This window comes from Pogona vitticeps, chromosome 6 (assembly GCF_051106095.1).
Source record: "Pogona vitticeps strain Pit_001003342236 chromosome 6, PviZW2.1, whole genome shotgun sequence".
NCBI lineage: Eukaryota > Metazoa > Chordata > Lepidosauria > Squamata > Agamidae > Pogona > Pogona vitticeps.
In genome coordinates this window covers 44,194,283-44,219,625 of record NC_135788.1, presented here as the reverse complement: position 1 = coordinate 44,219,625, position 25,343 = coordinate 44,194,283, and the positions used below count along the sequence as shown (strand labels likewise).

General features: G+C 37.5%; 1 protein-coding gene across 26 annotated transcripts in view; it reads left to right on the top strand.

The window, feature by feature from the left end:
• Positions 1-25,343, top strand: part of NEK10 (NIMA related kinase 10) — a 123,338-nt gene that overhangs the window by 15,118 nt on the left and 82,877 nt on the right. For 19 of the 26 annotated variants that reach the window (XR_013537259.1, XR_013537258.1, XR_013537257.1 and 16 more), the window contains 12 exons: positions 590-668; positions 1,056-1,123; positions 2,454-2,533; positions 5,992-6,078; positions 6,685-6,909; positions 10,330-10,469; positions 11,712-11,773; positions 17,030-17,107; positions 19,717-19,781; positions 22,991-23,093; positions 24,061-24,189; positions 25,037-25,174. Coding sequence is in view for 20 of the 26 variants with exons in the window: in XM_078377311.1 (XP_078233437.1) it covers positions 590-668; positions 1,056-1,123; positions 2,454-2,533; positions 5,992-6,078; positions 6,685-6,909; positions 10,330-10,469; positions 11,712-11,773; positions 17,030-17,107; positions 19,717-19,781; positions 22,991-23,093; positions 24,061-24,189; positions 25,037-25,174 (1,254 nt within the window). In the remaining 6 variants the exon portion in view is untranslated. Of the gene's footprint in view, positions 1-589; positions 669-1,055; positions 1,124-2,453; positions 2,534-5,991; positions 6,079-6,684; positions 6,910-10,329; positions 10,470-11,711; positions 11,774-17,029; positions 17,108-19,716; positions 19,782-22,990; positions 23,094-24,060; positions 24,190-25,036; positions 25,175-25,343 lie in introns of those variants that run through there. The other 7 variants (XM_078377308.1, XM_078377317.1, XM_078377304.1 and 4 more) reach the window with 2 other exon arrangements.

Genomic DNA, 25,343 nt, shown 5'->3' with positions numbered 1-25,343 from the left:
GCTGTTACAACTATTCCTGTCATGTCATTAGCTTTTGAAGACTTAAGATGCAATTGTTTCTAAATGTTTTTTCTTTATTGCTCACAGCAGAGTGTCTGGGTTTTTCAGACAACAATGGTGCAGGCAGAAAAGCCTGCCATCTATTCCCTTGATGGTCATGGAGGGCAAGTTACTTTATACTGCATAAGAGTTTCATTTTGTCTGGCTTTGCAATATTTGCACCAACTAGCAGCAGCTCTCCAAGGTTTTAGGCAGGGTCTTTTCCAATCCCAACAAAGGGCAGGGTTTGGGACTTTCCATGCAAAACATAAAAATAGTCCTTTGTCACTGGCTTGTGGGTCTTCCCTAGTAGTCTTCTGGATATTGTAGGAACAAGTCCTTTGGCAGCCACTGTTACGTGTTCTTTAAATAGCTTTTTTGTTTTTTTAAAAAATAAATTATTGTATTTCTGTTGTTTGCAAAATCATCTACTTTAAATTGTGAAGCTAGTGTGCCATCTACTGTTGATACATATGTACCTTTTATTACATTCAGATCTGTGTAACTTTCTCATGTAATAAAATTTTTTCAATGTTTTACCACCATGTAGTACATGGAAACAGTAGCAAATGACTATCTTGGATATGGAGAAGAACGGCATAACATAGACATATTGATCAACATGACATGTAAGTTTTGATGGATGCACATTCTGATTATCTGACACATATGATTATTGGTCAATGTTGATGAATGAACATACTGGATCTATTACATCTGTGATGTTAACTATATGTGAAAGACACTTGAAATGTTCATCAGAATATTCTATAATTATAACACTACACAATTGTTGTCACACAAGAAGTGATAGTGGATAAATTAGATTAGAACTCTTGTTTTGATATATTTATAATTTTGAATCTCAAGGCAAACACCTCTTCAATTATTTTTTGAAGATTGTCTTTTACATCACAGAAGCTATTGAACAGAAGTTGCTATTGTGGAATTATATTCTGGTCTTGTAAGAATTCTCACTGAGATGTGATTCATTCAGTTTTTTTTCTGCTTAACAGATATTTTTCAAAAGCTATCAGCTGTTAAAGATCAAAGAGAATGGGTTATTGCCTGTGGAGCACATAAGGTAAATGAGCTATCATTGTTATTAATTAGCTTTTTCATGGATGCTTTCTGAAATGATTTTTAAGATTAAAAAAAAATCAAAATTACCTTCCATCTAAAAATCATCATCACATCATCATCATTTTCGAATGGCAGAGCTAGAAGGAATCCTATAGATCATCAAGTCAGCTCCTGTCAAGGAGGCACAGTGGGGAATCAAACTCCCAATCACTGGCTCCACAGCCAGATACCTAAACAATTGAGCTTTCAAATAGTTATATACTGAGATTATGGTTGCATTTAAAAATGATGATTAATTATTAGGTTGATGATTTTTCCATTTTAGTGAGTTCAGAAATTTGATAGACTACTTTTTTGAACTATGACTCAACAAAGTAGCTTCTCTATGCTCTTTTTAAAGGTAGTCAAACTATTTTTTTTCCAGTGGGCTATTAAGGAGTTGCTGCTCCACATAAAATAAAAATAAGCACCACAAACCAACTCTGAAGAAAACATGAAATGATAACATAGAAAATGCTGACCTATGAAGATTTGGCAATGTTACTAGAACCTCAGTACAAAGGATGGTAATTCCAGAGAGAAGAGCTACCTTGATATGGAATCACTGTAATCACTGTGTTTTGGATGGAGAATTTTGGAGGCTCTGAAATTAGGTTTCAAGTCACATTGATGCAGCAGAGGCATAGGAAGCAATGTTGTGGCTTCTTCTGATGCTGCTTCAGGCCTGATTTGTGTGTAAGAATGTTGTAGGCTATAAAGAAGAGCCTTGTGATAGGTTGTACAATTCCTGCCTACCTAATCCTTGCTCGGCTGCTAGAGAAAGCAGGTGGGAAGGAACTGCCGAGATGAGCTGCTTCATGGTTCTTTTGCCCAACAATCTCAAGGTCTGAGAGGGACTTCTTTCTCAGTAGCTGCTCCCAGACTTTGGAATGCATTGCCCCAAGAAGCCAGGTTGGCCTCTTCCTTCTTATCCTTCTATTGTTGGGCAAAACCCTGGTTTTTCCAAGAAGACTTTTAAGCAATAACTGGGGTCTACGGAACACATTATAATGAAATGTAGATGTTTTAAAAAACGTGTATGTTTTAAAATTGTTTTTAATCTTGATTAACGTTTAATTTTGTGTGTGTGTGTGTGTGCGCGCGCGCATGCACGCACACACATTTAGCCTGAACGAAGGTGGCTACCAGACCATTTAGAAGACAGTTCCACTTTTGATATAAATAAACAAGTGAAATAATTTAAAGATATTTAAGCATTCTAAAAATAGATGGACGTTTGTTATAATTGTTAAATCAATATTTTCTTTAATTTTGTAATATTATTTTTGCAGACATTGGCCAATTTACTTGGAGCTAAAGAAAATAATGTACTGATAGGTGCTTTGCTTGCTCTCATTAGCTTAGCTGAAAGGTAAGTTTTAATCTAATGACTTCCAATTTGTTTCTTATTTTTTTCTAAGTTACAGAAAAGACATGTAAATGAAACATGTAAATTGCCGCAAGTAGTGTTTCACTTAGTTGAGTGGTCTAGAAGCTCAATAAATAAATGTGTGCTTGATAGTGGTGATGTGAAAAAATAGTTCTAATCAAGTTTTATTTCCTTTGTCCTAGAAACAGAATATATAATATGCTTGCATTTTTACTTTCCATTCAGTCAACTGCTGTTCGTCCTCTATCCATTATTATTGCATTGCTGTCCCTGAAAGATGTGTTTTCAGTGATTATATGGGGAAAATAGAATCCATTTTCTTGCTGAAGTAACTCTGACAAGTTATAGCAATGTAAACTTTGTTTATTGATGACTGCACTGTCAAACAGCTCTTATGTCACAGAAACAATACTTTCCAAAGGGACAGTTCATATATTCAGTTTTGAATGGAAGAACATGCAATAAATGACTCATCTTTCAGTCCCAGGCCGATGAACACAACAGACTGCTTGTTGACAGAATCGTACATCTTGTAGTAATGATCACTTGCTTTGCTTCAAACCTGAATTTATTTATATAATTTTTGTGTATGTTTGAAATTAAAATTGAAGCAAATGGGATACAAAGAAAGAGTCACTGGATATGCTGAATACATCCAATGCTGCTTCTCTTTCTTCCTTATCTTGCATCCAATTTGTTGTCATTTCAAAAGGAGATTCTGGTGTCAATGCCTGCTGAACTAGAATTTATCAACAGGAGAGGATTATATCAATTAGATTTTTATCAGTCTAGGACTTAATAGGAACAAAGGGCTGTTAAAATCCTATTAAATTAACATAGTAAGCATAGTAACATTGTGTAACAACATACAGTCCCTGTTGTAAATGGTCATCTTGTATAAATTATAGGTCTGTGTCGAAATTCCACAGTTTGAGTTTTGTATTACATACAACAGGATTCAGTCTCAGGCTGATTACAGTAAAGACCCAGTGAAATCCTTGTGTGAAGTAGTTAATGGCTGTTGTTTATCCCATTAATTTCCATGGCATCTAACTGCAGCAAATTGAATCTCAATCTAAACCATGACCTTTTGGTGCCCACAGTTTATAAGTTGTCCTGCATATCATCTAACTTTCTTTATTTCTATCTGAGTACCACAATATTTCCTATTGCTTTGTTTTGTTTTGTTGAGTTGTCTTTTGGTGAAACAGTGTGGCTGTGCCTCTAGAATAAAATAATTACAACGCTACTTCCCTCAGAATCTAGAGGTAACATTATAAAACAATTATTTATTTTATTTTTGTAGTGTCAAGTTAATTCTCACTTATGGCACTCCTTCTAGGTACAGAGTAAAAGATTCAACTGGCCTATAGTTCTCTTCCTCTGGGGGTATTCTGAGCTATGCAGCTTGCCTAAGATTACACAGGCTCTGGAGACACAGTTGGGAGTTACAATCCCAAATTCTGGCTCTACCATCAGATGTCTAACTCAAGCCTAAGTCTATTCTTTTGCTGCTTTTTATGCCTGGTGCATATTCACAATCAAATAGCTATGTTTGTAGAACTGCTTCAGAAAGGAACTAGATTAGCAGTCTGACACAGGGAGCTGCTTATGTGTCTTTATGACAGAATCATAAAATAATGGAAGCGGTCTTCAAGGCATCAAGTCCAACCTCCTACGCAGGGCAGAAATCCGAATCAAGGTATATCTGACAGATGGCTTCCTAATGCCTCCAGCACTGGAGCACCCACCGCTTTCCCAAGCTACTAGTACCTCACAGGATTTGGAGACTATACTAATGCTGTCTAAAATTGCATTGGTCTTTTTTGCAGCCATATCTCACAGTTAGCTTGTATTTAGCTAGTGATCTACAACAATTCCAAGAATCTTCTTGCTTGTAGTATTACTGAGTCAAGAACCAGCATCAGCACCATCTTGTAAATGTGCATTTGGGTTTTTTCCTGGGCGTAGAACTTTGTATTTATCCCTGTTAAATTTCATTCTTTTATTTTTAGCCCAGTGCTTGAGCCTATCAAGATCTTTTTGAATTTTGTTTCTGTTTTCCAGGATATTAGCTATTATTCCCCAATTTTGTGTCATCCACAAATTTGATAAGCATTGCTTGCACCCCTTCATTTTAGTCATTAATAAATATGTTGAAGAGCACCACACCCAGGACTGTACCTTGTGGTACTGCATTTGTTACCTCCTCCTATTATGAGAAGGCACCATAACTGTATATCCACCTAATAGGTGTTCTATCCAAGCCACATCTAGTTAGTTTGCTAATCAGAATATCATGAGGCACTTTGTAAAAGTTTTGCTGAAGTCGAGGCATACTACCATATGTCTATAGTATTCCCACCATCTACCAAGGAGACTACCTGATCAAAAAATGAGATAAGATTAGTCTGACAGGATTTCTTCTTGACAAATCCATGTTGGCTTCTAGTTATTACTGTATTGTTTTCAAGGTACAAAGTGACCACTTTATAATCTGCTCCAGAATTTTCCCTGGGATTGGTGTCAGGCTAAGTGGTCTGTAGTTCCCAGGTTTCCCCTTTTTGCCCTTTTTGAAGATAGAGGCAATATTAGCCCTCTTCCAATCAGCTGGCATTTAACCCATCCTTTATAATTTCAAGAAAATAATAGACAGTACTTCTGACAGTTCTTCAGCCAGTTCCTTCAATGTAGTTCATCCAATCCTGGAAGTTTAAACTCATTCAAAACAATAATGTATTCCTTGTTTATCAATGTCAAGCTGCAATCCTGTCCCTTCAGCTTGTATTTCACATTTGCCTGAAGGGTCATAGGTTGCCTTTTGGGAAAAGATCAAGTTAAAGTAGGAATTGAGCACTTCTGCCTTTTTTGTTGTTGTCTGTTAACATATTTCTGTCTCCATGATTGGCTGAGCCCTTATATCTTTTCTCTGTCCTTTGGTACAGGCATACCTAAAGAATGCCTTTTTTGGTTGCTTTTAGCATCTCTTGATAACCTCAGTTCATTCTTCACTTTTGTCTTCCTAGCACCATCCCTGTTATTCTTTGCTCTTTGTCTGTACTCTTCCTTTGTGGCCCGAGAGTCCACCTATTTCCATATGACCTGTTCACTGTGTTTGAATGATAGGATCATGTCTCAAGCACCTGCCCCAGAAGTACACAACTCACTTATCTGGGCAGTTCGCCGGATATCAGGTTTGTCATTTTAGCAAACAATATTAAGGCTATTTCTTTGGCTAGAGATTAGTGGCTGATACTAGGCAGCTTTTACTTATTTATGTTTGTTTATAATTTGGATTTACACATATTTTTAATAACAGCAAGGAATAAATTTTACACTACTTCTGCTTTTTTCAAGAAACATAGACTCTGAGGAGCCTCTGATGATGCCTTGTTCCCATGTTATTTGCCAAAATAATATTTAAGAATTTTCCATTTTAGTCCCAAATGCCGAGAGAAAATAAGTGAACTCCATGTTGTAGAGAATTTGTTGATGGTACTGCATGAATATGACTTGCTTTCTAAAAGGTAGGACATCTTTTTTGGTGATACTTTGTGCTGAAGTTTTCTGGCCACTTAGCCAATGTTCATGCAACTCCTCTCTCTTCTCAGCCATTCATTTTCTCTTTTTGAAGTGGAAGTTCTGAGGTAGATTTCCAGTCTAGTATTTTAGGCAAATAGTCCACATCTTCTCAATTGTGATAGAACATTTATGGCCTAAATTGATTTGTCAATCCTCATTGATTTATTTAAAAATAAATATGAAGTTGAATTCCTTCATCATTCAACTCCATCCCGCCCCAACAAACCATAACATATTAGTCTCAGCATTTTTGTTCCAAGCTTGAGGATTGGTGAAATTGGCACAATTCATCATCATACAAAGTAGGCATGATTTTACTTAGTTTATTTTAAGATTACTGTTAGGGAACAATGTGATATGTTTGTAGCAATTTGAAATGATTGAAGAAGCATTTAATTAGTGTTATTTAAACTAAACTAAGAAATTTCGTATAACAGCCTCTCAGTGTCATTAAAGGATAAATGCAATGATGTTAGATTATCTGGATGACTTTTTTAGGCAAACTGAGCTTTTGCTGCTTAGACGATGATAATGTGTTGGTTTCATTGTAGGTTGTCAGCAGAGTTGCTCCGCCTCCTCTGTTCAGAATCCCAAGTCAAAGAGCAAGTCAGAATATATGAAGGTATTCCCATCCTGCTTAGTTTGCTCCATTCAGACCACCTAAAGCTGCTGTGGAGTGTGGTCTGGATTCTGGTCCAGGTTTGCGAAGATCCTGATACCAGTGTGGAAATCCGTATCTGGGGTGGTATCAAGCAGCTCCTTCATATTTTACAAGGGTAGGTTTCTGCATTCATAACAAATAAGGCCGCTCTGAAGCTCCTTCTGATATTGCATAGATTGAGTTCCACGAATCCAACTTGAGTCAGTTTCGTCTCTAAAAATAAGATTTACTCTCAAAAACGGTGTGCTAAACTTATAAAAATTGGTGTCCATTAAGGGAAAGCTTTACCCATTAGAGCACAGCTTTGGCATGAAACAGCACAGTGAGTTTAATCCAAGATGAATCCATTAGCAGTCCTATTCCTGCTTACCTTGGATTAAGTTTTGCTAAATCAATATATGTTATGTGTCTAAATAACAGACTCAAAGTGTCTTATTTGTGAGTAGGGTGTTATTAGACTGTGGTGTTTGTTTAACCTATGCTACATCTTGAGCAATGTTTTCAGTGATTTCTATATGACCTTTGTACAATTGACATAATCAGGGTCAATAGCCCATTGTGATGAATGGCCTAATCTTCTAATTTTTGTTGTTTAGTCATTAAGTCATGTCCAACTCTTCGTGACCCCATGGACCAGAGCCCTCCAGCCCTCCTGTCTTCCACTGGCTCCCGGAGTTTGATCAAATTCATGTTGGTTGCTTCGCTGACACTGTCCAACCATCTCGTCCTCTGTCATCCTCTTCTCCTCTTGCCTTCACACTTTCCCAGCATCAGGGTATTTTCCAGGAAGTCTTCTCTTCTCATGAGATGGCCAAAGTATTGGAGTCTCAGCTTCAGGATCTGTCCTTCCAGTGAGCACTTAGGGTTAATTTCCTTCAGAATGGATAGGTTTGTTCTCCTTGCAGTCCAGGGGACTCTCAAGAGTCTCCTCCAGCACCACAATTCGAAAGCATCAATTCTTTGGTGGTCAGCCTTCTTTATGGTCCAGCTCTTGCATTGCTACTGGAAAAACCATAGTTTTGACTATACGGACCTTTGTTGGCAAGGTGATGTCTCTGCTTTTTAAGGTGCTGTCAAGGTTTTTCATCGCTTTCCTCCCAAGAAGCAGGCGTCTTTTAATTTCGTGGCTGCTGTCACCACCTGCAGTGATCATGGAGCCAAAGAAAGTAAAATCTGTCCCTACCTCCATATCTTCCCCTTCTGTTTGCCAGGAGGTGATGGGACCAGTGGCCATGATCTTTTTTTTTTTATGTTGAGCTTCAGACCATTTTTTGCGCTCTCCTCTTTAACCCTCATTAAGAGGTTCTTTAATTTCTCCTCACTTTCTGCCATCAGAGTGGTATCATCTGCATATCTGAGGTTGTTTATATTTCTTCTGGCAATCTTAATTCTGGTTTGGGATTGATCCAGTCTTGCCTTTCGGATGATGTATTTTGCATATGCATTAAATAAGCAGGGGGACAATATACAGCCGTGTCGTATTCCTTTCCCAATTTTGAACCAATCAGTTGTTCCATATCCAGTTCTAACTGTTGCTTCCTGTCCCATGTATAGGTTTCTCAGGAGGTAGATAAGGTGGTCAGGCACTCCAATTTCTTTAAGAACTTGCCATGGATTGTTGTGGTCCACACAGTCAAAGGCTTTTGCGTGATCAATGATGCAGAAGTAGATGTTTTTCTCGAACTCTCTGGCTTTCTCCATAATCTAGCGCATATTAGCTATTTGGTCTCTAGTTCCTCTGCCCCTTCAAAATCCAGCTTGTACTTCTGGGAGTTCTCGGTCCACATACTGCTGAAGCCTACCTTGGAGGATTTTGAGCATAACCTTGCTAGTGTGTGAAATGAGTGCAATTGTACGGTAGTTGGAGCATTCTTTGGCACTGCCCTTCTTTGGGATTGGGATGTAGACTGATCTTTTCCAATCCTCTGGCCACTGCTGAGTTTTCCAAACTTGCTGGCATATTGAGTGTAGCACCTTAACACCATCATGTTTTAAGATTTTAAATAGTTCAACTGGAATGCCATCACCTCCACTGGCCTTGTTGTTAGACATGCTTTCTAAGGCCCACTTGACTTCGCTGTCCAGGTTGTCTGGCACAAGGTCAGCAACCACACTATCTGGGTTGTCCGGGATGTCCAAATCTTTCTGGTATAATTCCTCTGTGTATTCTAGCCACCTCTTCTTGATGTCTTCTGCTTCTGTGAGGTCTCTCCCATTTTTGTCCTTCCTCATGTCCATCTTTGCACAAAATGTTCCTTTAATATCTCCGATTTTCCTGAACATATCTCTGGTTTTTCCCTTTCTACTATTTTCCTCTATATCTTTGCACTGTTCATTTAAGAAGGTCCTCTTGTCCCTCCTTTTTGTTCTTTGGAAGTCTGCATTCAATTTTCTGTAACTTTCCCTATCTCCCTTGCATTTTGTTTCCCTTCTCTTCTCTGCTATCTATAAGGCCTCGTTGGACAGCCACTTTGCTTTCTTGCCTTTCCTTTTCTTTGGGATGGTTTTTGTTGCTGCATCCTGCACAATGTTACGAGCCTCCATCCATAGTTCTTCCAGCACTCTGTCCACCAAATCTAGTTCCTTAAATCTGTTCTTCACTTCCACTGTGTATTCATAAGGGATTTGGTTTAGATTATACCTGACTAACCCTGTGGTGTTTCCTACTTTCTTCAGTTTAAGCTTGAATGTTGCTATAAGAAGCTGATGATCAGAGCCACAATCAGCTCCAGGTCTTGTTTTTCTGACTGTATAGAGCTTCTCCATCTTCTCCAATCTTCTCACTAGAGCTGTCCTTATCCTCCATAGTTACTTAGAGACTAGTTTTTTGAGACCTTCAAAGCACATGTTTATTATGTTCCTTATTGTAGTAAATATCTGGCCCTTGGAGGACAAATAGGCACAACATTGTTGGTTTTTAACATAAGTGGTACAAAGGATTTTGTCCATTAAATTAATTCTGTTTTTATATTGTGAATTTACAAACTGAACTGACTTACAGACACAGTGGCTGAAATCCTGTTCACAATGGCATAATATAAAGTTATGACAATAAAAACGTGCTGAGCCTTTTACTTAGCCAGCCAGCGTTGCATAATTTGATCATACATCTGATTGCATGAATCCCATCACAACTTTTATGTGGCATGCATGTGGAAGTTCCTCATGGATATTATGCCCTTCCAGCTACAATTTTCAGTACTGCTTCTATTGCTTTGTGTGGCCCATGTAGCACTATATAACAGGGCTTCAACCTGTATCTTTCATTTTGATGTAGTAACTGAGAGCAAGAATTAATTATTCACATTTTTTTCTCCCCATTGCTGTTTAGTGGTGTGAAAGGACCTATCTAGAAGTTTCATTGATTCATTTATACAGTGTTTTAGCTGCTGCTCCAAATTTACAAGTTTTTTTTAAAAGTTTAGTGCTCAAAGATGTATAGACATTTTTTGCTCATAATTTCAAAATAAATAGCTTTTAATTACCAAATGATTAACAAGTACATTCAACATTTTCACTGCTTTTCACTTTCCAGGGAGAGAAATCTATTTTCAGATCATTCTTCCATTGCAAGTTTATCTAGTGCAAATGCAGCAGGGAGAATCCAACAGTTTCAAATGTCAGAAGATTTAAGCCTTCATGAAATAAAAGAAAACATGGTTTCCCTTCAAGCAGGTACATTCATTACAAATAGCCCGGTGGTGATTTTTATACAGAGTAATATTCTGAATCCAAGCAATATTCAGCAGTCTCTTGAATTACTGAAACAATTCTCTAGATTATAAGTAAACCTTCATTTATTGTGACTCTCTATAAGTTTAAAATAAACCTACATTTTTAAACAGTTGTGAATCAACTTGTAGGTTATACTTCTGATGTATAACAAAAGAGGAGTGTGTGTGTGTGTTCTACTCTGGTCCTGGGTTTATTTTGAGGGGGGGAAAGAGGTTGTGAGAATGGGAGTTGACCAATAGAGAGAGAATGCTTGCCTAAAATGGGTATTTAGTTGATGCAGAAAACTTGTTAAAATGAGTGGTTTATTGTACTGAGTCTCAGACATCATCTCTGCATTATATCAGACAGTTGAGAAATCAACACACTAGTTTGTCTTCTGTGATGTGGGTGCTTAGTGGCTAATTGTGCCACTACTACTACTACTACCACCACCACCACCACCACCACCACCACCACCACTTTAATACTAATACTAATAATACTAATGCTACTACTACTAATAATTTCCTGTATTAGCCATGTCATAATGATACCAATGGCAGACTCTAAAATTGAGCTGGAAGCAAGCATCGCGGACATAGCTCCTCAACAACAAACTAAGTGTCATCTAGGCCTTCTACAGCACTCCTTTTCGTCTTGAGCACCTTACCCTAATTTGCAATCCCTTTCTTTGTTTGATTTCAAAGGCAAACATGTTTTGTCCTTTTCCCTGTTTGAAATTATAGTTGCCATTCACATTTGCAATAACTGACAAAGAGTTTTTTATTGGCTCTGCTTAAGGCTGCAGCCTGCCGAGTACTAAGGGGCATGTAGCAGATTGTCCATCATGTTTTCGGATAGTGTGATTATTTAGGGCCATTTTATGTATCAAAGACAAATCAAGAAGGAAAAAGGAATGTGTATTTGGAGATCTAAAACCAACAACACTCCACACCTAATGTAGCTATATGACATCTCATTTTGCAATCTGGTAGTTATGGTCTTTGCTTTTAAAGTTTTTAAATTTAATTCTGAAATATAATGTCTGAATGGTCCAATGACACTGCTTACTATTCCATTTAACTCCTCCAAAGTGAACAGACTGTAATTATTTTTTGTAAACAATGCATACACATAGCAGACACTTTATTTTATTCTCCACAAGTAGACTTTGAGATGTATATTTGTGATGATGTATTCTAGCTTGCTGTGCTGCAATTACTGAACTCGTCCTTAATGATACCAATGCTCACCAAGTAGTTCAGGTAAGAGACCCTTAAATAGTTTTAGTGAAACCATAATCTATCCCTTTAGTCTTATCACGTGCGCTTACTGGTTGTGAATCTTGATAAATGTTGTTCTGTTGTGGTTCAGAAAAAGTGTATAAACACTTAAAGGTGGTATTATGCAAACAGAAGGTTTAATTTTCAAAAGCAGAATATCCCTTGTGCCATAAGAAGTTTGAGAACAAATGAAATGTTCTACAGACTTTTAAGCAAAAGCCAGATTGTATACAAGGAAGGCAGAGTCTGGCCTTATAAGGTCCTAGCTAGAGAAAAGATAGATAAGGCAATAATTCAATGGTTAAATGAGCTTTGATTCTGATCCTGTTGACTTAATTAAAGAGACACTGAAGCTTGTATGGTTGAAAGAATATGAAGAGAAGGAAGAGAGCAGGATTGATTAGATGGAAAGAGAGGAGATAAGAGAAAACACACCCATAGTGGATTTTTGGTGGATCTCAGTCTTAGGTAAATGTCTGTCATCTATAAAGTACTGTGAGGCACTAGATAGTGAGGGAGCAGGTGGCTCCGTCCCATGCATTCTCAGCCAGAGGTCATGCAGAATGCAGAATATTCGTCTTCACTGATTGGATTGCAGAGTTGGTTTCAGTAGACTGATAGCTACTTCCACATAAATGTGATAGAAAATTTGCCATTTCTTTACATGTGTGAGTAGGGGTCCAATTAACAGCCACATTAGCAAAAGAGAATTGATAGTTCTAATGGCGAAGAAATGGAGGATGGAGAAATTCCTGGAAGGGCAGTTGCTGGGGAGCAGTGGTAATGGAAGGTGGCACTGAGAGAGGGCCTGTCACAGGCAAGGGCAATGACTCAAGCTAAATTTTGTTACAGTTGCACAGGAGAAGGTAATGGGAAAACATTACTGAATATTTTAGACCCCGGAAACCCTGTGATGAGACAATCCAAAACAGTACTGGAAAATGAGATTGCCAGGTCAAAAGGCACTCAGCTGCTGGGGAGGATGAGTACAAATGGTGCTGCCACTTTAATTGAGTTAAAGCCAGAAAGATGTATAGTTGCTAATGTGAACAGAGGCAAATGTTTGCTGTTGACAACACATATAATGAAATATGAAGTGGGAAAAGCATGAATCAAGCTAAACGTGAAAGTGTAAAGCAGGAAATGGAGCACTGACTTTGTGTCAGTGAATTAAAGCAGACTGGAATAGGACATTTTAGTCAGATCATCACAAAATGTTTTATTCTGGAAATGACAGAAGAAACAGTGTGGCCCTGGCAGCACAAAGGGATTGGTGGCTATAATACAAAATCTGTTGAGGTGAAATCAGTCAGACATCATGGAAAGCTTATCATCATAACCATAGTTCAGGGCTATGCTCTAACTACAGATGCTGAAGAAGAAAAATGAAAAGATTGCATGCAAGTGTCCAGGAAGAAATGGATCACACATCAGCATAGAATGTGCTGAAAATCATAGCACGGAATCCAAAAGTAGGAAATGAAACAAAGAACTGGCCTAGGAGTCAGAAATTATGCAGGAGACTGACTTGAAGAATTATGTGAAGCCAACAATTTTTACTACAAATACATGCTGTAAGCTGCCCAAGAGACAATTGTACAAATGGACATCACTGGATGGGCAGCAACAAAATCTATAATTTCAAGCCAAACATGAAGAAACTCTATTCTTTATGCAGAAACAGGACCTGGAGCACATTGTGGTACAGGCCAGAAACTTCTAATATAAAACATTAGGGCAAAGCTTGGAGCTTGAGTAGAACACTGAGAAATTGTAATGCCAGAATATAAACTAAGTAATATTCTTGACAAATTAAAAATCCATTTAAAGAACAGATTTGCATTATTGAACTCATTTGTTCATGTACCAGAACTGTGGACTGAAACCAGAGAAGATATTAGGGAAGGATGTATAAAAGAAAAAAAAATCCTGTAGTCAAAAGGAAAGAAGAGCCTCAATGGATAATTGATGAAACTCTTAAAATGGTTAACAGTCAGTGAGAATCAAAAATAAAAGGTAATTGGAATGTGACCAGAAACCAAAATAAAACTTGTCAGTGAGTGTCACGTAAGGACAAACAGAACTATTACAGTAATAACTGCAAAGGAATAGAAGAGAAAATAACGAAAATGGAAAACAGCAGATCTTTACCAGAAGATACAAGAAATCAAAGGGAAATGCTGAATTGTCAACAAGGAAATATATTATTTGATCAGAAGAAAAGCTGCAGGATGGCACATTCCTTTAAAACAACAATCCCTTGATAGAAAACCTGCAGTTCTGGAGAGAGAAGTGAAAGCTACTTTTGAAACACTAAGAAGGTTTCAAAAGTAACGTTCACTTCTCTTTCCAGAACTGCAGATTCTCTATCAAGGGATTTTTGTTTTAAAGGAATGTGCCATCCTGCAGCTCTTCTTCTGATCAAACATATTCTTGTTAGAATTCTAACAGATACAGTCTCTGGAGGTATTTCAAGCTACAGAGACTGAATATGTTAAAATTATAACAGGAATATGTCAATCAAAAGCAAAAAAGGCTTACAAACTGCAGATTATCAGAATAAATTCTAATAATGAAGAAATAAATGACCAAATATTGCATGAATTTCACCTATAATCAAAGTTTTTAGAACAAACACATTTACTGTATCTGGCATGAGAAGAGCCAAATGTTCAAGGTGGATTCAGAAAAAGAAGGGGCAGTAGAAATCATATTGCTAATACATGTTGGCTACTGGTGTATACCAAAGAATTTCAGAATGGCTCATTTTAAAGAAGAAGAAGAAGAAGAAAGAGAGGGGCCACAACACTTTATTGTCCTTATTTGTATCCTGGAAAACAGGTTACTGGTAGGACAGAATATGGAGAAACAAAATAGTTTTTTATTAGCAAAGATGTATTTTATGTCCCTATCCTTATGGTATATATGCAGAATTTACCATACAAAGGGGATGTGGTGGTGCTGTGGGTTAAACCACAGAAGCCTCTGTGCTGCAGGGTCAGAAGACCAGCAGTCGTAAGATCGAATCCACGCGACGGAGTGAGCTCCCGTCACTTGTCCCAGCTCCTGCCAAACTAGCAGTTCGAAAGCATGTAAATGCGAGTAGATAAATAAGTAACACCTTGGTGGGAAGGTAATGGCGTTACATGTCTAGTCACGCTGGCAACGTGACCACGGAAACTGTCTTCAGACAGGGATGAGCACCGTGCCCTAGAGTTGGACACGACTGGACAAAATGTCAAGGGGAAGCTTTACCTTACCATACAAAAAACTGGGTTAAGTTCAGGTGAAGTAGGAGTGAAAATTCATGGAAGAAACTTCAACAATATAAGATATGCAGATTACATGATAGTTCAGTTGATTCTTGCTTCTCATTTGTTCTTAACTATTTTAAAGTTTTATCAGTCACCCACTGAGGCTTTTACATTTTTAAATATAGGAAGCAACAATGACTTGAAAATAACTGATAATGAACGTGGAAGAAGAGGAAAAGTAGAAGTGCAGCTGAATAGTGAGGAAAAAAATAATGACTACAAAAGGATTACTATAGAAGAATTATATTTTAATGTTGATAATGAAGAAATAGGAACCATAGATTTTTAAAACTTTGGCTAAATCATGATTCCAAATGGGGACTGCAGCCAAGAATTCAGAAAAAAGACTGAGATTTGGACTGGCAACTATGGGGCAAGAGAAGAAGATCCTGAAGTGTATTGATGTGTCATTGGAACTGAAGGCCAAGATCATCAATACTATGATATTCCCAGTTACTATGAGTGGACATGAAAGCTGGACAGTGAAGAAAGCAAACATTGATTCATTTGAAATGTGGTATGAAGCAAAGCTCTATGGGTACCACAGACCATCGAAAAGACAAATAAGTGGGCTCTGGAATAGATTCTCTTTCTCTCACTACCTGCAAAAGTAACTAAACTGAAGTTACTGTATTTTAAATATCATGAGAAGGTAAGACTCATTGGAAAAGACAATAGTTGTAATTAGATATGGGGTAATAGTTGTAATTAGAGATGGGGGTATTTGTATTTGTATACGAATATCCCTGCACAGGTGGAAATAATGTGGGTCCAGCCCCATGGAGCCAGACTGTCCACTCATGATTTCGCTGCCACTGCTGGCTCCACAGAGGCTTCCTATCACGCTATTGTCCACAATCGATTACCCACTTCTGGCAGGAAGCAGGATGACAAGCCTCTCTGCTAGGTCGGAGAGTGGCTAATCCATTGTGGAGAATGGCGTGATAGGACGCCTCTTCTGAGCCGGCAGCAGCAGCAAAGCTGTGAGTGTACAGTCCAGCCCCATGGGACCGGACCCTTGTTATTTCCACCTATGTGGGGATAGTTGTATATGAATACCCCCATCTCTAGTTGTAATCCAGCAGTAAGTCATAGCTGGAGTATGCCCACTGAATTAATGGAATATATGGAGAAGCTGACTCATCAAATGTCCACTGATACAATGGGATTGTTCTAGTTGTGATTTACAGCCAATTAGTTTAGGGAAATTGAAAGAGGGAGGAAAAGAGCAAGCCTGAATTAGAGATGGATAGACTCACTAAAGGAAGTCACAGTCTTTTATCGGCAAGATTTGAACGTTATTGGGATAAGACGTTACTGAGGTCATTAATTCATAGAGGTGTTGTAAGTATGACTTGATGGCATATAATAATGAAGGAATAGAATGACAGCTGACTAAATTTCTCATGTACATTGACTGAAACTGTGTCAAGAGGAAGAAGCACCTTGCTGAGGATTTTTAAAGCCCCTTAACTTTGTCAATTCCAGCAGAGTGAGACAAAAGTTTTCCTCTACCCAGTTTTCTTTCACTTATGCAAAATGTCTCTATTTTCTTTTTGTTTTGAGAAGCAAGATGTGCATGAGTACACATACACACACATATACAGTGCACACTGATGATTATGAAGAAAGACCATTCCATGCTTCATGTTCTTAAAGCCGCAATGGACAATTCATGCACCTTGCATGTGTTTGCACAAAAGTGGCAAATTTTGGACAAGAATGGGCCAACATTTTGCACAGAACATAAATAAGCCTTGCTAATGCAAGACGTTTGCTGAGAACACCAGGAATTTTCTTGGTATTTCAGCAACAAGGACAAGAATGCTGTGGGTCCCATGTGGGGATGAGACAAAGATGTGCCTAAATTATTATCAGACATTTGTCTGTGGTGTAATTAAATACTGAATGCATGTTTTCTCAGGAAAATGGAATCTATACGATAGCAAAGCTGCTTGTACCTGACAAAGAGAGGAATGTAGCAAAAGCTAATTTACTGCAGGTAATCCTTTTACTTTATTTACAAGGTCCTCAAGCAAAAACAGGAGAAATATTATGGTTCATTATATATTCTGTAGCATCTGTGTCTGCTCTGTTAATTACACTGCAGAATAACAAGCAAAATATGAAACTAAAGTTGAAACATTTATAAATACAGTACCAACACCATACTTCTAACATCTCATATGGTGTACATAGAAAGATCTGATATGAAATAATACAGCATATGAAGTACACCAGAATTCTGGTGCCTGATATGCAAGATTTTGTTCTGTGAAATTATTGGCCATGACAATTTGAACATTTTGACAGGAATGAATTTTTAGACCTATTTGTTTTTCCTCTGCTGCTCTGCTTTGGTTCCTAAGCCAATATCCTGTTGCGGATATCTATGTGCAGGTAACATGGTACAAATGGTTGCCTAACAGACACCTCACAAAAATACACAATCAGTTGTACAACATTAGCTGCACATTTGCAAATCCTAAACAGGATACCAACCTGAGGCTCTTTACAGCATTTGAAAATGGCAAACAACAATGAAAGGACAGAGAAGTGTTGAGAAGTAGGGTAAGTAGAATGAGTAACCCATGGGAAGCAGTGAGAGATAAGTAATCAGAATCAAAGTAAATTAAAATATATCAAGTTAAAACAATTAAAGCTTAAGTATTGGACTCTGAAATTGTTTATTACGGATAAGAAGTGATATAATGATAATAGTATTAATGAAGTATTAATAATAGTAAGATCACCACAGTATTCTTTTCCTAGGTTCCTTGGGAACCATCATGGATGTTTTCAATTGTTACTTATAAATTATTTAATAGAGAAAAAAAGATGAAACAACATAGTCATCTCTTTGATTTGTTGAAAAAGCTGTTTTAAGTAAACTTTAGGTATAATAAAATAAGTCATATAAATAATAAAGTCATATACTGTAAATAACTTGTCACTGATGTACAGTCATGGCCAAAAATATTGGCACTCTTGCAATTCTGTCAGAAAATTCAACCCTTTTCTCATTGCTGGCCATTTCAGAACTCTCCAGCACTTTGTTTGTAACCATTTCTGAGTGCTTTTTGAAGTGTGTTTCAAGACATTGTCATGCTGGAAGACCCATGACCTCTGGTGGAGACGCAGCTTTCTGACACTGGCCACTGTGCTGTGCCCCAAAATTCTTTGGTAATCATCAGATTTCATGATACTGTTCACACAGTCAAGGCATCCAGTGCCAGAAGCAGCAAAGCAACCCCAAAACATCTTTGAACCTCCACCATGTTTGACTGTACGGACTGTGTTCTTTTCTTTGAATGCTTCATTTCTTTTTCTGTAAACAGTGCCATGATGTCCTTGACCAAAAAGCTCTACTTTTGTTTCATCTGTCCACAGTATGTTCTCCCAGAAGGATTGTGGTTTTGTCACATAGGTTTTGGCATACTCCAGTCTTGCTTTTTTATGCATTTGTGTCAGCAGTGGTGTCCTCCTGGGTCTCCTTCCATAGCGTCCCTTGTCAGTCAGATGGTGACGGATAGTGAGCGCTGACACTGTTGTACCCTGTTTCTGCAAATCAGCTTGAATTTGTTTGGAAGTTAATCTGGGTTCTGTATCTACCATTCAAACAACCCTTCGTTGTAATTTTTCAGTAATTTGTCTCTTCCATCCATGTCCAGAGAGGTTAGCTACAGTGCCATGGGCTGTAAACATCTTGATGATATTGCGCACAGTGGACACAGGAACATTAAGATCTCTGGAGATGGACTTGTAGCCTTGAGATTGTCGATGTTGTTCCACAATTTGTTCTCTCAAATCCACAGACAACTCTTTACACTTCATTCTTTTCTTCATGCTCAGTGTCACAACAGTTGAGTCAACTTGTCTCCATCTTAACTGGTTGCAAGTGTGATTACAATATTGCCCACACCTCTGACTTGCGACAGGTGTGTCTAAATTCAAAATAAAGGAGGATCACATGCTTGAGAAGCAATTATTTCTTACAATTTTGACAGGGTGCCAGTAATTTTGGCCAGTGCATTTTTGGGTTTCTGTGTGGGATTGTATCAGATTTGATTTTTCTTCCTTTTTTTTTGTGTTGTTCCAACACAAACCAAAGAACTGAATATATCAGTACCAAAACATTTGCAACGGCAACAATTTTGTGAGAGAAGGGTTGCATTTTCTGACAGAATTGCAAGGGTGCCAATATTTTTGGCCATGACTGTATGTGTCTAGCTAAGATTCTAAATATAGAAAATCCACTTCTAAAAGGGCTAATCTTTTGATTATTTTCGTACTGCTTGATTAAACACAGATTTATAATGCAAGTAGGGAAATAAGGTTTTAGTTCCAACAAACTTCTATTGCCAGTAGCAACAGTTTTTACCACCGTACACAAACCTGAAATGAAGTTTGATGTCTTTTAAAACCTGCAGTAAAATATTTCTCATTATTTTTTCAATACGGCATCAGGGATTCAGGCAACCTACCTTAGCTAAAATCAGCTTCTCATTTCACATGCTACTGGCATAGACTATTTAAACAAAAGGAACAAAATTTGATTAGCAATGTTTCTGCATGGAATTATCTATAATATATGCATTTTTATCATTCTAGTGTTATGCTTTCAGAGCCCTGAGATTTCTTTTCAGTATGGAAAGGAACAGACATCTCTTCAAAAGGTATGCAAATGATTATTAGGAGAGATTATACTCTAACAATGTTCATTTGAATTGTGACAAAAATTCCGCAGGCTAATAGTCAGCATTAGGCTTAAAGCCTTATTCGCTAATTTTTAGCTAGCAGAGCAGAGAACAAAATGCAGGAAAAAATAATGTCAGTATTTTCCATGGATGTGTCTGTGACAAAGGTGCAGCTATACTTCAGGACCAGTTCAGAAGTCCAGCTGGTATGTGGAAATCTCGAAAAAAAAGTGTGAAGTCTCCAAGTTGGCATTATACATTTTAAAGTATGGCATGAAAGCAGCAAAAACGCAATTTACATCAGAATAAATGCACTGTTTTCTGAACTGTGGAAGATGCATCAAGAGGGACTGAAATGTGCTTAGAAATTGGAAAATGAGCAATGTATAGGATGAATTCAGCCCTCTATGGCTTTCAGGGCAGAGAGCCTGCACAATATTGAGCTGAGCAATGATATCATTATAAGAGGGAGTTAAGAATGTGCCATCTTGTGTTGCAGTTCACAATGTTAATGTTAAAGCATCATTACTGTCTGGAAAATAGAGTTCCATCTCAAAATTTTGGTTGTATAGAGTCAGCAAGATGCCAAAAGAGAGTATTAAGTAGATCATCTTGCAGCTATAAGAAAGGTTTGTGCCCATTCTTGGAATTGATACATTGGGAATGGGGATTGTGACAATCAGGTATGACCCTCCAAGGTCCAAGAAAGGGGGTGGGCCCCAGACCTCTGGTGATCATCAAACTTGATAAATACCTGTCCTTACCAGTAGTTAAATTATATTTTCTTTTTAAAATCATAGTTTGTCTTTCTCTATAGTATTATAGTTGGGGTGCAGGATGGAGTCTGTTATATTCATCAGTTTTTAAATATTAAGGACCCTTCTTGGACACAAAAGCATTCATCTTACTTTTATTACATAGGAATTGGCCAATAGAGACAATATTCCATTTTTTGCTCCTTATTCCTCATAAAGCCCATTTTGAAGAAAGCCCCAAGTGAAATTAGAAATGGCTACCTAAAATATCATTTCCAGTGATTGTAAAACTGATGGCGGAACTGGTGATACATTTAGTACATTTTAGAAGAGGTGCTCCCTCAAGCAGTAAATATGTTTTTTATCATGGTATAAAATTTTCCACATCTTGCATTTATCATGCTATCCTTTCTCATTGGTCAGGAGAAGCTAAACACCAGCTTAATTTACAAATCTGGTTGCTGAAGCACATATGTCTGGTGGAAACTTACTTTCTGAGGGGAAACTGTTTAATCACAGGGCATATAAATTCCTTTCAACATCTACCGTATTTTTCGCTCCATAAGATGCACCTCAACATAAGACACAGCTAATTTTTAGAGGAGAAAAACAGGAAAAATATTCTGAACCAAATAGTGTAATAAGGATGTATGGTATCTATATAGGCAGAGTGGTCCCACATGAGGAGGAACAGTGGTGCCTTGCATAGCGATCACTCCATTTAGCGATGAAATCGCTTTGCAACGAAGATTTTGTGATTGCTTTTGCGATCGCTTTGCGATGTTCCCTATGGGGTATTTTCGCTTTGCTATGACCGATCATCGCAAAGCGACCATTTTCGCACAGCTGATTGGCAGTTTCAAAATGGCCACCGAGGAAAAGGCCACCTGCTGTTTTCTGGGATGGATTCCTCGCTTAAGAGGCACCAGAAATGGCCGCGCTATAGAGGATCTTCTCAAAATGGTGAGTTTTGAGCCCATAGGAATGCATTAATTGTGTTTTAATGCGTTTCTATGGGCTTTTTTATTTTGCATTGCGACGTTTTCGTTCAACAGCGATTTTGCTGGAACGAATTAACGTCGCAATGCGAGGCATCACTGTATATTACTTTATATAATACATTTTGAATTATGTTCACCATTAGGGGAGTGAAGTAGACACCCCAAGGCACAATACATCAGTGTAAAGTATCAAAAATTCAGGTTTAAGATACCATTAGAGTGGGTTGCTTTGAATTTTGAACAAATGTGAGCAACTGAAACAAATCCTACTTTTCACCAACAATGCCTCATGTGCTGCTTAATGTCACCAGTCAGCAATCCAGCCAGGAATTCCTCTGTATTATGTCATTTACGGTACCTGGACGAGTCTTCTCCCTTCCTCTGTGGAGCTCTCCTCTCTCTCTCTCTCTCTCTCTCTCTGCTTCCCCCAGCATCTGGCTGGTCACGTGATCCGGCTGTCCAGTAAGCAGCGCTGGTCCTACAGGGCTGCTACAGACGCCCTGTAGGATCAGTGCTACCAATGGGTACAGTACTGGGGGGGGGGTCTGTTAAGCCACCACCGTAGTCCCATCAAGCTTGAGGCAGCGTCCTTCCAGATCAGGGTTGTAAAAAAAGTGTGATTATCAGACTGACCACTAGAGGGAACCAAACATAATGTATTGTCTTCATAAGATGCACAGACTTTTCACCTCAGTTTTTTGAAGGGAAAAGTACATCTTATAGAGCAAAAAATATGGTAGTTTGACTGTAAGTATAAAGCTGTCTTTCTGATCAGATGAAATAAATAGTTATTAGTGACAGCAGAGTCTATCTTCAAAACATGCATCTGATTAGAATCATTTCTGAACAAAAGGATTCCAGATGTAATTTCCAAGTCTGGAGAAAAATTGTTTAAGATTCAGAGGCTAGCCACTTTGAAACAGCCAGAGATATTTTTTTTAAAAAAAAACTTTTCTATCTTGTATTATTTAGTTAGCAATGTGCCATCAAATCAGAACCTACTTCTAGTAACCCTTATGGCGCTTTCAGGCTGTCAGATATTTAAGAAGAGGTTTTATCAGTTACACTCCCTCAGCAAGTTTCTGGGACTGAGCAAGAATTCACACCTGAGACTCCTGAGTCCTAGTCCATCACTCTTTCAACTACACCACACTGGGTTGAGTACCTTTTGCATTAGTTACACTATTTATATTAAAATTTGCCATTTTAAAAAAGCACTTAAACAATATTTTATCTGAAAAAAGGAACTTGTCTTTTCTGTAGCTAGATAGGTACAGAAATAATTCACACTTGCATAATGTTTTCTTTCATAGGCAGGTATAAAAGGATGTATTAAGTAATATAAAACCAGGAACTTCTCCAGAATGGGATACCTGATTGGGTTTAAATTGTACCTAGTATTCCACAAGTACACACATTTATATTTTTGTAGACTTTTTCCTGCAGACTTGTTTGAGAGCTTCATTGACGTTGGACATTATGTTCGTGAAATCAGTGCTTATGAAAAGCTGGTATTTAAGCTAAATGCATTACTGGTAAGTAACGAATCTTTAGGGTTTTTTAACTGTTTGTTAGAATTACATTACATCTGCTAAAATCTGAAAGGATTGAATTGCCTTCAAAATATTGTTTTGTCATTTTAGAAGTTTGCTTGGATTTGAACAAGTAACCAAAGAAAGGGTAGCAAAATGAGCTGCCAGTGTGACCAATGGCTAGGGGATTATAGGAACTGTAGTCTATACAAGTATCTTTTCCAGATTCTGCAACAAGCTATAGAATAATAAATAATGAATGAAAACATAAGATTCCTTTCTTTCTATGTGCTTATGTTGTCTGAATTTAACACATGTGTGAAATAGCAATGGCAGATTTGAGAAATTAAGGGAAATAAAAGAGAATGTGGTCTCTCTCTTTTTAACAACATAAACATGAAATACATAAACCAAAATACAAATCAACTGTGTCTCCCTCCACCCTAATTGGTACCTCTTGTGGTAATCTTCCATTATCTTCTTCTTCCTTTTTTGTCCTCTTCTCCAAACTGCATTCATTCCTGATTTGGAACTTTCCCTTTTGTTAGCATATATTCAAGAAATCTTCCCCATATATCATAAAAATTATTATTTTTCATCTCTTTTTTCTTAACCTTTGAGTTACAAGTTAATTTATCGTATATAGCAATGTTCTATATTTCATTATACTATTCTTCCATCTGAAATTCCAATTTTTATTTCTAGTTCCTAGCTGTTATTAATCTGGCTGCTGTTAATAAATTGGTAATCAACTCTCTAGTCATCATATATTCCACCTTCTCAAATATTGATAACAAAACTATCTCAGGATGAAATGCTATATCTTTTTCACATATCTCATTTAATTATTTAAAGATTAGAGAATGTGGTCTCTAATGTGTTTAAGTACCTGGGCTGTTAGGAAGTTGAAAACATTAGCACAACATTATCAGTCAAAATGAGACCAATTCTAAATTTATTTCTTAACTAGGAGGACCAAGTCAAACAAATAGCAGAAAACATTGAAAATATCAATCAGAACAAAGCACCTACAAAATACATAGGCAGTTATGCCATATTGGACCATCTTGGCAGTGGTGGTTTTGGAAGTGTTTACAAGGTAAATCTGACTTCTGTATGTATTAAATATTTATTTGCATTTATATTCCTTGATCTTCACTTTCATTCCTATTGCATTTTAAAAAATTGTTTTCTACTGAAAAAAAAGTGATCCATAGGTGGGTTTGTTTTAACACAGGGACTGTGACATACTCCTCAAACCTGTCATCTTTTTAAATAAACAAGTAACTGTTGTTGAGTAAATTCATGTAACAGAGTGGCTAAAGGTATAAGAAGGAAGTTTCCATTTCAGTTCTCACCTCAGGCCTGCCCTCATTGTATGTCTTCACATGAGGCACTAGTCCTCAGTGTCCTCCCCCTTCTCCAAATATCCTCCAGTTTGGGCAGCACATCGTTAGATCATGTTTCTTTAATGGCAAAGGACATCTCGTTAGCTATAAGAAGGCAAACATGGGTTTAAGTCAGGCTATTGAGGGAAAATGCATTGTGGGAGTTAAAAACAAGGTAACCAAGAGGGAGAAAGTGCATTTTCATTAAAATGTAGCTTGACCTTCACAGGGCTGTTGTAAAATGTTACTGTGATGATGTGTGTAAGTACTAATTATATTTTTTTCAGCCAATATGAGATGGATGTTGATAGACTTTCAAAATTCCCAGCTTCAGCACTTATCTGTTCTTTCAAATAGCTGTTTGCCTTATCTAACGGTATTTTCATAGCTCCAGAGGGACTCAAGTGCTTTCAAGCTGATTATTAGCTTTAAAAATAAGCTTTTTTGTATACCCACAGTGCAGTTAGTTTTAATGAATTAATAATGGTTGTTTCCATTCTGTTCCACTCCATTATTGTTTACATCTATGATGTTTCCCCCCACCCGCTCCTGTCAAAGGTTCGAAAACACAGTGGCCAAAACCTTCTAGCAATGAAAGAAATCAATTTACATAATCCAGCATTCGGAAAGGATAAAAAAGATAGAGAAAGAAGTGTGAAGAACATAGTTTCTGAAATCACCATAATTAAAGAACAAGTGAGTTTAAACATGTTAGAAATATATTTTGGGGGAAATTGGGTGGATGTCTTTAAATGTGTCAAGAGATCTTAACCAAAAATCAACTTGCTTTCATTGATAATGCCTTTGTTCTGTTTAAGATTCACTGACAACTGTAAATTTATAAATCTTAAAAGCATTGAGGTTC